At 44.6% G+C, this 14,758-nt stretch overlaps 1 protein-coding gene across 2 annotated transcripts in view; it reads right to left on the reverse strand.

The window, feature by feature from the left end:
- The window catches only part of TSPAN5 (tetraspanin 5), an 83,622-nt gene extending 69,332 nt beyond the window's left edge, over positions 1 to 14,290 (reverse strand). Inside the window, exon 1 of one of the 2 annotated variants that reach the window (XM_056855424.1) lies at positions 14,180 to 14,290. In XM_056855424.1, the coding sequence (XP_056711402.1) occupies positions 14,180 to 14,260 (81 nt within the window). In that variant the 5' untranslated portion in view covers positions 14,261 to 14,290. The remainder of the gene's footprint in view (positions 1 to 14,179) is intronic. The other variant, XM_056855425.1, reaches the window with a different exon arrangement.
- Between the last annotated feature and the right edge of the window lie 468 nt (positions 14,291 to 14,758).

Genomic DNA, 14,758 nt, shown 5'->3' on the forward strand with positions numbered 1-14,758 from the left:
CTTTGGCTGTTGCAAAGTCCCCCCCCCCCCCAAGTTATAGCAAGATATAATAATATGGATAAATAAATTAGTCCAAGTTTGGAGCCAGGCTATTAAGATTGTTTTTAACTTTATTAGTGTGATACTGCTCAAGGCCACTCAAATGAGTCATTTCATTTAAGTAAGCAAAAGATTATTAGGAAAATTGATTGAAAACAAAGCTGCCAGTATTGCAATGCACTTGTGTAGATCTATAGCAGCAGTTCCCAAACTTTTCAGGCCACTGCCCCCTTGGTTCCATAAACCCAACCTCAGCACCCTACCCTATCCAACAGCACAGTTGAAGGGGCCCACCTCTAGCACCCCCTGCTGCCCCTTGTCTCTTAGTGCCCCCCTAGGTAATCCCACTGCCCCCCAGGGGGTGGTACTGCCCACTTTGGGAACCACTGATCTATAGTGTGGTTGCATTTGGAACACTACATAGAGTTCAGGTCATCTCAGAAAGAGCACCGTAGCACCGGAAAAGGGCAGCTGAAATGATCGAGAAATCTGCACACCTTCCCTATAAGGAACAACTGAACAGTCTGGGGTTTTTCAGTTTAGAGGGAAAAAAGATGAGTACGAGGCGAAAGAGGACATGATAAAGGTTTATGAAATTATGCCTGAGGTAGAAAAAGTGGATAGTGGTGGTTTCCACACAGGGAGGGACTTTTGTGGAGTCCCTGTCGCTAGCGCAGCTGTAGACAAAGTGCAGCAGCAACAGGGGACCCACGCTGAAGTAGAAGTGTTGGTTTTCATACCCTGCTTTCCCTCTACCTTTAAGGAGTCTCAAAGCAGCTTACAATTGCCTTCCCTTCCCCTCCCCACAACAGACACCTTGTGAGGTAGGTGAGGCTGAGAGAGTTTGGAGAGAACTGTGACTGGCCCAAGGTCACCCAGGAGGCCTCATGTGGAGAAGCGGGGAATCAAACCTGGTTCTCCAGATTAGAGTCCGCAGCTCTTAACCATAAGAAAGGCCCTGCTGGATCAGACCAAGGCCCATCTAATCCAGCAGTCTGTTCACACAGTGGCCAACCAGGTGCCTCTAGAAAGCCACTAACAAGACGACTGCAGCAGCACCATCCTGCCTGGGTTCCACCGCACCCAAAATAATAGGCATGCTCTTCTGATACTAGAGAGAATAGGTATGCAGCATGACTAGTATCCATTCTAACTAACAGGCATGAATACCCCTCTCCTCCATGAATATGTCCACTTCCCTCTTAAAGCCCTCCAAGCTGGTAGCCATCACCACATCCTGGGGCAGGGAGTTCCACAATTTAACTATGCGTTGTGTGAAAAAATATTTCCTTTTATCTGTTTTGAATCTCTTGCTCTCCAGCTTTAGCAGATGACCCCGTGTTCTAGTATTATGGGAGAGGGAGAAAAACTTCTCCCTGTCCACTTCACCATGCTGGCTCTCTGCAGGTTTCCCTAAAGTTTCCCTGCCACTGTCCCTTAGCAGCAGCCGTCACCTTTTCCCTGGGCCACCCCTGGGGTTTTGCAATTTTAAAAAATCTTCAGTTTGATATGGTTATCTTGATAAATGCTTGTAACATTAGGTATTAACAGATTATGTGAATTCCCAGCTTTTTTTTTTTAAAGTCTCCAGCCTCTTCTGTTAAGAAGATATGCCCTTCCCCCCTTACATCTCTACAAAGAAAGAAACTACGGACTTTTTAAAAAGATGAAAGATGAGAATTCAGAGAACCAGTTATGCCTATTGTTACAATGGTATATTGATATAACAATATTCTAGTGCTGACTTTAAAAAAAAACAAACCATAGAGTTTTCCCACTCATACAGCAGCCGTCCACGTTCTATTGCAATCTTTCCCAAAACCTCAGAGCAAAGCAGGTTTGAGAAAGACTGGAGAAAAGGCAAGAAAATAGGGTCGCCAGGTCCCTCTTCACCACTGGCGAGAGGTTTTTGGAGCAGAGCCTGAGGAGGGCAGGGTTTGGGCAGGAGAGGGACTTCAAAGCCATAGAGTCCAATTGCCAAGCGGCCATTATCTCCAGGTGAACTGTTCTCTATCAGCTGGAGATCAGTTGTAATAGCAGGAGATCTCCAGCTAATACCTGGAAATTGGCAACCCTACAAGGAAACCCTAGGAGGTGTATGAATGCACCACAATGCTGCAGAGAAGCAGCAAAGAAACTAACTTCCGAGCAGCATTGAGGCTGGGGCAGATAACCTATGCAGAACTTTTCCCTTGTCCTATAACATTAGCAGCCCTGACCTAGAGGGCCCAGGCTAGCCCAAGCTCATCAGTTCTCAGAAGCTAAGTAAAGTCGGCCCTTGTCAGTACTTGGATGAGAGACCATCAAGGAAGTCCAGGGTTGCTACACAGAGGCAGGCAACGGCAAACCACCTCTGAATGTCTCTTGTCTTGAAAACCCTATGGGGTAGCAGAACGTCAGCTGAAACTTGATGCCCCCCCCCAAAAAAAAACCCACCCAGCAACTTGTGTGTGTGTGTGTGTGTGTTAAGTGCCGTCAAGTCGCTTCTGACTCATGGCGACCCTATGACTGAAAGTCCTCCAAAATGTCCTATCTTTGACAGCCTTGCTCAGATCTTGCAAATTGAAGGCTGTGGCGTCCTTTATTGAGTCAATCCATCTCTTGTTGGGTCTTCCTCTTTTCCTGCTGCCCTCAACTTCTCCTAGCATGACTTTCTTTTCCAGTGACTCTTGTAGTCTCATGACGTGACCAAAATACGATAGCCTCAGTTTAGTCATTTTAGCTTCTAGGGTCAGTTCAGGCTTGATTTGATCTATAACCCACTGATTTGTTTTGGCAGTCCACGGAATCCGTAACACTCTCCTCCAACACCACATTTCAAAGGAATCTATTTTCTTCCTATCAGCTTTCTTCACTGTCCAGCTTTCGCAGGCACCCAATTAAATTGATAGGCAGTAGCAGTAATTACTCTATTGAGTGAAGAAATACTTCACTTGTGGAATTCACAGCCCACAGGATGCAGTGATAGCCACTAGTTTTAGTTGGCTTCAAAAACAGATTAGACAAATTCGTAGACGATAACCAATGATGGACCAATTAGCATGCTTACTAAATGGAAGTTCTGTACTTAGAGGCAATAACCTTCTGAATATCTGTGAAGGGGGGAACAAAAACAGGGGGATGATTTGGCTTCCACCTCTGCTTGTAGGCCTTTCAGGCTATCCAGGTAGCTGCAGTATTGCAGAGGAGATTAAACTAGCTGGATTACTGATCTAGCAAGCTGGCTTTATGTTCTTGTGACTTCAGCCTAGCAAGAAGAGTCTCCACTCGCTCCCCCCTTCAATAACTCAGTCAATAAAAATGAATCCCTCTCATTTATTCCAAAAAGGAGAAGAAAATGAACCATGTCCCACAAACTGGGGGTGAGGGTCGGAAGAACATGAAGGTTTCCAATTACATTTATACTGCCTGCCCCTCCACACCAGCTCTCAGCAATTTAAGCCAATTCAGTTTGGGGAGGGCCCATGCCTCAGTGATAGAGCATCTGTTTGGCATGCAGAAGATCCCTGGTTCAACCTCCGGCATCTCCAGTTAAAGGGACTAGGCAAGTAGGTGATGTGAAAGACCTCTACCTGAGACCCTGGAGAGCCACTGCCTGTCTGAGTAGACAATACTGACTTTGATGGACCAAGGGTCTGATTCAGCATAAGGCAGCTTCGTGTGTTCAGAGTGCTGGTTTTGACCTATAAAGCCCCAAATGGACTGGGGCCATCCTACCCACGGGACCATCTCTCCCAGTATGACCCCCCCTTGCCTCCTTATATCATTGCAGGGCCTTCTTCAATTGCCTGGCCCATGAATTGCCTGCTTGTCAACCACCAGGACAAGGGCATTTTCAGTGGTTGCCCCTTCTCTCTGGAATCAGCTCCCATGGAAGTCGGCGCCTTGCAGGAACTTCCGACATTCTGTAGGGCCATGTAAGGCTTCTTCTTTTGTGTAGACTTTGGTTAATGTTACGAACCGGGGAGCTGGCCAGTTGTCTTAATTCTCTGAGCAACTTGCTGTTAATGTTTGAATTGGTTTTATCATTCTGTTTATTGCATCTATTGGAATTTGCACCGTATTTGTATTTTTAAATGTTGTAAGCCACCCTGAGTCCCCTGTGGGGAGAGGGTGCAGGGTGTAAATTAAATATAAATAAACTAACAAATAAATAGAAACAGCCCATGGCTCTTTTGAAGTCATTTCGCATCTTTTTCCACACTGGATGGAAACCAAAGGCCCTGAGCACGCAGCTGCTGTACCGAGTAACTCCCATTAAAGTCAATAGGAGCCGCTTGTAACAGAGGCTGCATAAAGAAGGCCCCAAATGTTATGATGGCTGAAGTTCCCTTTCTGCTATGCAAATGCTTCAGAAAGAGGGCACAAAATACCCTTGCAGATTTACACAGTGCCTACTTAAGGGCTAGTATTATTATGGGAGAAGAGAGGTGGCAGGAAGTGAAGGTGGTAGAAGTCAGCAATAAGACTGAAAATTAATGACTCGCTTGTTTCTGTTCATTCATATCGATACCACTATCAATACTGCTTACATTTTTTGGATTGCAAGCAAGAGTACAATGCTTATGGGTTTACGTCCCAATGAAAGTTCTATAGCCAGCACTTTGAAGGCAGGGTAGCGGACATAAATGTGCATGATGTGGCAACATGTCCACTCCATCTGTACTCCATGGCCAGCATGGTGTAGTGGGAGATAAAGGTTCAGATCCCTACTCTGCTGTAGAAGCTTACTGGGTGACCTCAGGCCAGTTACTTTATCTCAGCCTATCCAACCTCATAGCACAGAGGGGAGAAGGATACAGAAGGTCCCAGGTTCAGTCCCTAGCATCTCCATGTAAAAGGGCCAGACAGTAGGTGATGTGAAAGACCTCCGCCTGAGACCCTGGAGAGCTGCTGCCAGTCTGATTGGACAATAGTGATCATGATGGACCAAGGGTCTGATTCAATATAAAGCAGATTCATGTGTTTATGTGATGCTGTGACCCATCCTGGGTCCCCCCCATCGGGAAGAAAAGTGAGGTACAAATACCTAAACACCCACACACAGGTGTTTCAAGGTGCTATTGATGGTCTCTTGCAGCTTATTACTAGTTATCCTATATATGCTTTCCATATCATTATTTCTTACATTTTCCACACCCTTCCCCCTCCCCACCCCCAATTTTACACTCACAACCCTGTACGGTCAGTTAGGCCAACAGACAATCAAGGTCACTCAGTTAGCTTCATGGCAGGAGAGAAGAACTGGGCTTCCATATTCCTAGCCCAGCACTTAACAACTCCTCCACACTGCTCCCCAATCCACATTACCACTAGGACTGCAAATACTGACATACTCAGATATATGAGCAAGAGAATAGCCAATTGAAAGTATAAAGCAGAATTTGCAACTACCCTGGTGAAGGAGCAACTGTATTCTGGGAACAGATGAACAGCCAGCCATCTGCACTCAGCCAGCCCGCTTACACACAGGACTGCTTAAGTAGCCCACCTGAGTATCCAAAGCCAGGACTAGCAATGTGAAAATTCTCCCAGCTGGAACTTGCAAACTGGAAATGCACTGCTATCTTCTGACAGGTTTCTTGGTTTCCTTTTAACTTCAAATGGGCAGCAAACAGTGGAAAAAGAGATTGCCAATACAGTACCTGTCAATGGATTTTCTGATGCCTATTTGTTTTTTCGACCAAGCCCTGCTTTTCCAAAGCAAAGATCGAATCCTGGCTTTTACTCCACCTCAATAGAGTTGGAGGTGCTTCAGTAAAAAATAGGAGGCACGACCTTTGGGTCTTCCAAGAGTATCCATTCAGAAAGAGCTACCTCCATCACAGGAAGGTGCTTGGCTCAGAACCTTCTAGCATTTTGCTGAAACTTCAAAGGTTTTGTGTTTGGAACCAGCCCCATGGCAGCCATTCTGTGGGGGTACCCACTTGTTCTCAAAATTCTAGAAGTTCCTACAGTTTGAGGACCCAAGCTTTAAAGAAATCCTGAAACCAAGACTGCATTTTTACTAAGCTAACAACTGAGGTGTTGGAGGAGAGTGTTACGGATACCACGGACTGCCAAAAAAAACCCAAATCAGTTGGTTATAGGTCAAACCAAGCCTGAACTGATCCTAGAAGCTAAAATGACTTAACTGAGGCTGTTGTACTTTGGTCACATTATAATACAAGAGTCACTGGAAAAGACAGAAAAGACTTCTGCAAAGATAAAAGATTATGCACCCATTCTCTGGTCTAACAAGGATACAACACCAGTTCCATTCAAAACATGTTTACAAATTGAGCACGCACCTTCCTTTCCTTTCTTAAGGATAAATTCCTTCCTCCCATCTCTTTTCAGCTTTAACCATAGGTTAATGATATATCTGCAACAGCATCAGCCACAGTTAATGCTGACCAGGACCACTCTTATCCAGGGTTTGCAAATCCACTTCAAACCCTGCTTTCAAAGTCTACTTGATGTCCATGCATGATTAGCACCATTGTAGATGTAACACTAAACCATGGTTAAAGCTAAGAAATGTACTCCCTAGACTGGGGTGGTGAGCATACGAAGCAAACAATGAAGGGAGGCAGAGATATGAAGGGAGACAGAGAGAAGTCACAACACAGATGAGTGGTCTACCCCAAGGATGGCTAACCAGTTGACAGGAAGCCCATGCAATGGCTACAACAAAATTCACTCTGAACTGCTTCTGATGTTTTCCTATACAGAGAGTGCCTCGTAAGAAAGTTAAATGAAAGATACCTGTGGATTCCTATGCGATATGACAACATCTTCATCTTTTCCCACTACACATAGATATAGCTTCTTTCTGCTTTCCTACAAAACACTTTTTGTGCAAGAAAACTGCAACAGTGGGAGACCCTTCCAAAATGAGTTATTGTGCACCTTGGCCGAGACCCACTTAACCACGCTCCTGTACAAGTCCCAGTCATTTAACTGAGGCTTGCATATGAGAGCATTGCGGGTCCTGAAGTTTTTAAGGCTCCCTGCGGACTACAGTTTCCAAAATTGCTAAAATAAGTCCTACTGCGTCAAGTCAAGGCCCTCCAGGGTAGCATTCTGCATTCTGAAGAGGAAGTTGTAAAAGCATGCAGGTTTGCACATGGGAAACTTTGTATGCCAGCCATTAGATTTCTGCAGCAGTTATTTAAGATTTACACAGAGATCGCGGCTGTATTACCCGAGCTGCCATATTATGCTATGAGCGCTCTGCAGTTACTGTAGATTCCTATTTACCACTAATGAATTGCTTCCAGTCATCATTTAGGAGTCCAGATTGCAATTTACTTCCTGGAGATAAATATATCAGCTACAACTTCATAAAAATACCAAGGGCTGAAAGTTAACAGGTACACAAAGCTACAGAATGGCACTGCGACCACAACCAAACACCTAAGGGGACAGCAAGGTGAAAGGTTGAGACTTTTACCGGGCAGAAAATAGTAATATAGAAGATGGATGTACACACAATGAAAAAATTAATAATTTTTAACTTATACTTCCCACCCGCCCCAACATTTTGCACCATGCAAGTCTGATCGCTGATCGGCCGCATGTATTCATTAGTTTGCACGTGTTAACATATATTTTATTACTAATACCATAGCAAACATCTAGATATCAAAACAGCATTAAAAATGTTTACAGTCACACCTCTAAAGGAGATTAAAAACAAGGTTCTCACGTTTCAAGCTGCAAAAATGAATAAATGAATAGCCTATTTCCCCAAAAAAACCTTCTTTTAATTTTACTATACAGATTGACTATCCCTTATCCGGACTGCTTGGGACAAGAAGTGGTCCGTATTTTGGATCTTTCCGTATTTTAGAATATTTGCATATACATAATGAGATATCTTGGGGATGGGACCCATCTAAACACAAAAATCATTTATGTTTCATATACACTTTATACACAATAGCTTGAATGTAAATAATATTTTAAGTAATTTTGTGTACATGGAACCATCAGAAAGCAAACTGGAGTGCTGCTGAGGGCTTGTGAGTAATGCCTGCATGCCAGCTCAAAAAGTCTGGTTTTTGGGTCAGTCCAGATATTGGATGTCCAGATCAGGGATACTCAACCTGTAACAAATTCTCCACTACTTAATATTCCAGAAATAGCTGTCACAGATTTCCACCATTTGGAAACTTCTGTTTTAGCCTTCCCAAACAATGACCATTAAACACTCTGTTTTCCTTAACAGACCTTTCAAGTTAGCCAATATAAACCACTCGCTGGTGCACAATTTACACAGCAATTCTATCAACCTCAGTGACTTCAATAAGCTGAAGTAATTCCGCATAGGTTTGCTCGGTCACTAGTGCCACAAGGAACAAGGGAACCAAAATTTCACCAGCATCTACCGGAAACTTTATTCAGCCCCCTCTCTGGCTTTTAGCGCCTCAGGAGGCACTGTCCACATTCGCTTCATGAATTATTTGTATAACAGCTAGAAGTCTGCTTTTTAGTTTACAAAAATTAAAGCAAGATTCCTCAGGATTATTCTGTACTCACAATGAGATTCTGCACTTCTGGGTCCCGCAAAATTACATCCTACACTTATCTATTTTATTTTTTAAATAGAACTACCTCAACCACCCCAAAGTGGCCTTCAAAAAGGTTTACAAAATACATAAGAACATCAAATACAAACAATGGGTTGGAGCCAATGACTCCTCAGCAGAAGGTAATCATAGGCTCTGACCCATTACAAGCAAATCACAAGAATATCCATTCTAAAAGCCAGCAAATAAGCAAACTTGGCCCACAAAACCAACAGCTAAACCAATTCCAGGGGGGTAGTCATGTTGTTCGGCAGTAGAAGAGCAAGATTTGAGTCCATTAGCACCTTAGAGATCAACAAGATTTCCAGAGTATAAGTGTCAAAGAGCTTTGACTCTTGAAACCTTATACCCTGGAAATCTTGTTCGTCTTTTAAGGTGCTACTAAACTCGAATCTTGCTCAACAGCTAAAACAGTATCTGCACAGCACAAACTAACTGAAACGCCAAACAAACATCAAAAGTTCGATCAGATTTTGAAGATTAAGATGAGACTGGGCAAACGCTTTTAGGGACAGTGTCACACAATTTAGGAACAACCACAGAAAAAGCTTCAAGCAGCCTTTTAAATACTTTAATAAATGAAATTTAATCTCACTTCTAGTGTCTCAAGGGGACTTACATGTCACAGCAAAACAATACAATTGAAAACCAGTAGAACAACAAACCCAGATACCCTTCTACCCTCAAAAGTAGTATGCCGTTCATCCCCCATTAAAAGCTCTGGTCAATAAAATGACCTCACAGAACCTCCTGAAGACTTCTAATGATGGTGCTTCCCTCACCTCCTCAAGGAGAGCTTGTACCAGAGAGCGGGAGCTGTATCTTAAATAGTGCTTGACGCAACACATGGCAAAGCAAGTGGAAAAGGAACAGGCTCTGGTTGATGCCAGGCAGGGCACATTACATGAGGGAACAGCCAGTAGGTGGCAAGCCAAAGACCGTAGCTGGCACATGGGGACATATGAGAGGAGACAGCCCTATAGATGCGAAGGCCCTAGGTCCACGAGAGGCTTTAAAGGTCAGAAGCAGCACCTAGAACTGGACTCTGAAACAAGCTGCCAGCCAATGCAGCTGTTTCAAGATGGGCGATGTATGTTCCCATCGGGTAGATCCTGACAATAATTGGGCTGCCACATTCTGAACCAGCTGTGGTGCCTGAGTTTTCTTCAAGGTCAGCCCAAGATACAGTGTGTTGCAGTAATCCAACCATGAGGTTACATCTGCCTCTGCAGGGGTGCCTGGAAAATAGCCTCTAATTATGACGGCCAGGGTTGTATATACAGGAGGTATATATTTGGGACTAATTACTTTAGACATTTATACGTCACTATTCTCTCCAATGGGGACCCAAACCAGCTTCCAACATCGTTCTCCCCTCCTGTATTTTAACCTCACAACCTCACAACAACTATGCTGGGAGGTAAATTAGGGAGAGAAAGTGACTAGGCAACTCCGTGACTGAGTTGGGATTCAAACTTGGATCTCCCAGATCCTCCTCTAACCACTACATCATGCTGGTTAATAGGGATGTTGCAACAGAGGGAAAAGTGCCTTTCCCTCTCTGCTTCTCCATATACGACATATAACAAAATTTAGCTCATTTCCTGCCAGTCTCCCAGTAAATATAAGCCAATTTAACTGCCCATATGGATACTTAAAAAAAAGAAATTAGAACATGCCCAGCAAAATTAAGAACCTCATGTTCTTATATATCTTCATCCTTGAACATCTTGAACACTGACAGTGTGATAAAATTGTGGATACCAAAGTAGCTCAACAAATCTGTAAGAATTGGGAGGGGGGTCTAGTACAAATGAGATACAAAACAAGTACTTATTTCAAGCACATAGGACAGGGTGAGAAATGGCATTTTGTACCTGGAACTGTACCCAAACTGCTATCAGCCTGTTTTGAATTTAAAAAGTCTGAGGAACATGACCATTTACCATGGCATGGGAGGAAGGGGAAAGGAGGTATTCGACCTCAGCTTTTTACGTGCTTCACAATTACTACTTCATTTGTTTTCACACCACTTTTGTGAGGCAGGTTATGGGACAATGGTATTTATCAGTACTGTCACCCACTTAACTGTAGTTAATCATATGGTGCTCTCCAATAGGTTAGTCACGAACTTCAGATACAGAAGCAACTGTTCTGAAGAGGGGAAAACGTATTCTGTTCTTAAACAGTGCTTGATGCAACACATGGGCATTATTTTTAAGAGGAGGGGGAAATGGTTCTTTCAAGTTAGCAGCTGCAAGAACCATTTCTGTGAATTGCTTTTTTTTAAAAAATCGCTTCCTAATTAATCGGACACCTTTATTACTTATCCAACCAAGTCACTGCCTACATATTACAGGCCTAATTTTCATACATGACAATACCACACTTCCCCCCTGCAATCTGCACTCATGTCAATGGCTTGGGAGGTCTTGAATGTGTGTGAACCCAGTTTCTCATTCTAATTAGGAAGCCTCCAGGAAGGAAAATTGACAGTCACATTTCAAAAAGCTTTTTGAGGTCTTCCCAAGCACAAAACTTTACATGAAGTGGTTTACTGCTACTACATCCAACTTTACAGCAACAAACCACATAAACTCAGAACTATCTTAAAGGGTGTATTGGGACCTTAATGGCATAAGAAGTTAAAAGGCATATGTGAAAAGGAACAGTGCTTTGTTCAAGGCCAGACAATGAACTTCATAGCAGAGTAAAAAAAAAACTGGGTCACCACCAATTTCACCATTACCTTCCACATTGCATAATACAGCCATATCCGATTATTACCATTTTGCATAATTCATAGCCTGCCTCTCTCAAAAGCGCAGAACAGTACAAAATCCAGTGATATGCAGATAGAACCAGCATCACCGCCACCGCAATGATCTATTTAGAATACACCAACAGCAAGAAAAATAGCCTGAAATACAACAACTGAAATACAACTTATGGAACAAGAAGGAAAGTAATTCAGGCTATCAGTCCCCCCCACTCACACACACACTAACTTTAGCTCTGCTAAACATACAGCTTCCTCTGTGGGGAAAAGCATGGACATGTATGCACAGAATTACAGCCAATGAGATACTAAACATACTGACAAAGATCAAAACTGAATTGGGAAAACACTTGAGCTTGCTGGCAACATACCAAGTCTCGAATCCAGAATAGGTCCCACCCTAGAAAGCGTCACACAACATTCTACTGTGCCAGCCATCTCTCTGCACGCTGAACTGTTTGCATCCACTGCCTCACATATCACACACAATTTAAAAACACATCAACACAGTCTCCGAAAACTAACACTGTGGATAGCTAAACAGCTGTTGCAAAACTCTGCACCAGATTTTAAGAGGCACAGCGGGGACGCAATGATGACATTAGGAACAGGCTCTCAAAAACAGCAGGGCACCAATCCATGGAAGAAGAGCACGTTTATTTTTTAGGGAAACTGCCCGAAGGATTTCAAGCTTTGCACAGGTATTCTCCTTTTTGCAGTTCTTTCCAGGCAGAGATGCAGACTTCGAGGAAGTGTTTGAAATCAGAGAAAGCAGAGATGTCTCCCAACACAATGTCTCTACTGCTGTCAGAAAGTGTTGCCAAAAGAAAGCACCCTTGAAAAAGGGCTGCAAAGCTCAGCCCTCACTGGGCCATTTCCAAAATGCAAAGCCGATCTGCTACAATACCTCTGGATAGTTCCCTTGTACTTCCAAAGCCAAAATTAAGAACAATGCTATTTTTATCATTTCTATTGATGATAAACTACTGCTGTTCTTTAAGTTTGACGTAGGTGGCATCTAAAAATCTGTTTAGGCAGGTTTAAGTGCTTCCACCAGCCTACAGCTCCATGAATTGCACTAGAGGGCCTCCCCCATACCCCTTTTCACATCCCTTGATTTCAAGATTTCCAACAAGGATTGCCTCACATTGCCCTTCCTTTGGCTTTACTTTCTAGGAAGGCAGAGCACAGCCACCAAGAACTTGGGAGCGCCATAAAGACTGAGACATTTATCATGGCGTGAAGGTTTGGTGGATTAGAGCCCATGACATCCTCCTCTCAGCAGGGAAAGTATCCATAACCACCACGTTTTCCGAAACGACATTAACACCTTGCTTCTGTTCTAGGCCTTTGGCCGGGACTCCATTAACTTTTGACCTGCCTTGCCAGAAATAATCAAAGCTAGCAAGAAAGAAATGAGGCTGGGCAATTCGTCCTTCCCTTCAATATGCAGCAAGGGATCGGAATTGCTTTTAATGCCTTGCCTCAGAAACTGCTTGGAGACTCTGCCCTCCGCTGCCTTCACACCCAGGCTCTCAGTCCCCGTGTCCCCCCACCCCGTCCCCCCGACTTTGTGTGTGTCTCTCTCTCCTCCTCCATTAACAGAGAATCAATTTCCTTTACGTAATGGATTGCTCGCAAATAGGGTTAGTTCAGGAGAGCTTTCGTATTGACCCAGCTCTACTGCAGTGAATACTATTTACCCCATTGTTCCCGGTACACATTCAATAACCGATTTCTGAAATATCCCTCTGGTTCAACCTCTCCATTCTAAAGGCCAGTGGGTAGGCAGCATGAAAACATAGGTCTTCTTTAAAGCAAAACTGAAAAATAACAGAAATATAGCCAGCAGTTTAGGGAGGAAGCATTCAAAGCAACCACAAACGGGGGAAATGAAACATAGCGATTAGACATACTGGTGTATAATTCTGACTACTGCAACCCAGGCTGCAAAACAATTTTTAAAAGCCAGGGGAGGGGGGGGGTGATCAAGATGAGACCAGCCACGCAGCCAGTTTCAAGCAAAGGCTTTATCCTAATCCCTGTAGATCCTGGAGACTCTCGCAGGGGCGAACTATACAGGTCCCTTTTCCTGCTGTTCCTCCGGCACAAGCCCACCCTGTGTCTAGGATCGTTGTGTAACCCTTCTTCCGAACGACACTGCTGCTAGGACTTGGGTCACAGCCTTCCCGAAACAAAACAGAGGGGTCTGTGCTTTCTACAGGCCCTGGAAGCCTCTCGTCAGCTCTTCAGCACTGGGGAGGAGGGTGGGGGGGGGTGAAGAGGAGGCTGTTCACACCTTAGGACTAACACCTATTTGGAGATGGCAGAAATAGTAATCCACTATTTTAGAAGTGCTGCGGGAGAGGACAACGGAGAGAATAGACGACAGTACAGGATATTGGGACATCCCCTGCTGAAATGAGTCCCTACAACAAAACCCTCCTTCTGGGTCTTGTCGAAGGCTTTCACGGTCAGAGTTCATTGGTTCTTGTAGGTTATCCAAAAAAAAAATACCAAGACCACGGTTACACAGCCCGGATAACCTACAAGAACCTCCTTCTGGGGATCATTCATCTGATTCATCATCACCTACTGAACTGGAGGTGCACCGAAACCTCTTGCGTTTCTTTTTTTCTGCTGGGCTGGTTTCCACAGAGGCAGGCAGCAGGTCTCCGGCAAGAGAGAAACCACATCTGCATTCGTAGGAAATCAAAACACACACCCCCCAAAAAAAACCACCAAAACAAAAACAAAAAAACATACCCACGAGCAACGCTCCACTTACCCAGAAAATGACATTGAAGCCAAATATGAAATATTTGATGCAACAACTGACTTCGGGGCCCTTGTAATGCTTCCCGGACATCCTTAGGGTTCATGAAGACACTTTACTCGCTGATAATTCAAGCGGGTCGCCGTGTCTGCAGCAGTCGGGAAGAGCAAGAGTCCAGGAGCACCTTAAAGACTTAAAAAAATATATATTTTCTGGCAGGGGACGAGCTTTCGTGAGCCGCAGCCTCACTTCTGCAGATACTTTACTTGCTGCCAGAGTTTGGGGAGGGGGAAGGCTGGTGGGGGGAGAGAGAGAGAGAGAAGAGGCTCCGCAGCTGCAAATGCAAATGCAAAAGGATGCAGGAGGCTCAGGCCGGCGAGCAGGCGGCTGGCTGGCGAGGACAGCGCATGGGGAGGGAGGGCGCCGCCGAGCTCAGCGGCCCCCCTCGCTGCACGGCTGCACGGGGCTTGCAGGCGGCGAGTGTTGCAGACGCCGCTGCTGCTGCAGCAGCTCCCGCCGCGGCCGCCACCTCCCCCGCGTCCTCCCGCCGCCGCGCATCGGGGAGGAGGCCGAGCTGCCGCCGGAGAGCCC

The sequence above is a fragment of the Euleptes europaea genome, chromosome 9 (genome assembly GCF_029931775.1).
Source record: "Euleptes europaea isolate rEulEur1 chromosome 9, rEulEur1.hap1, whole genome shotgun sequence".
NCBI lineage: Eukaryota > Metazoa > Chordata > Lepidosauria > Squamata > Sphaerodactylidae > Euleptes > Euleptes europaea.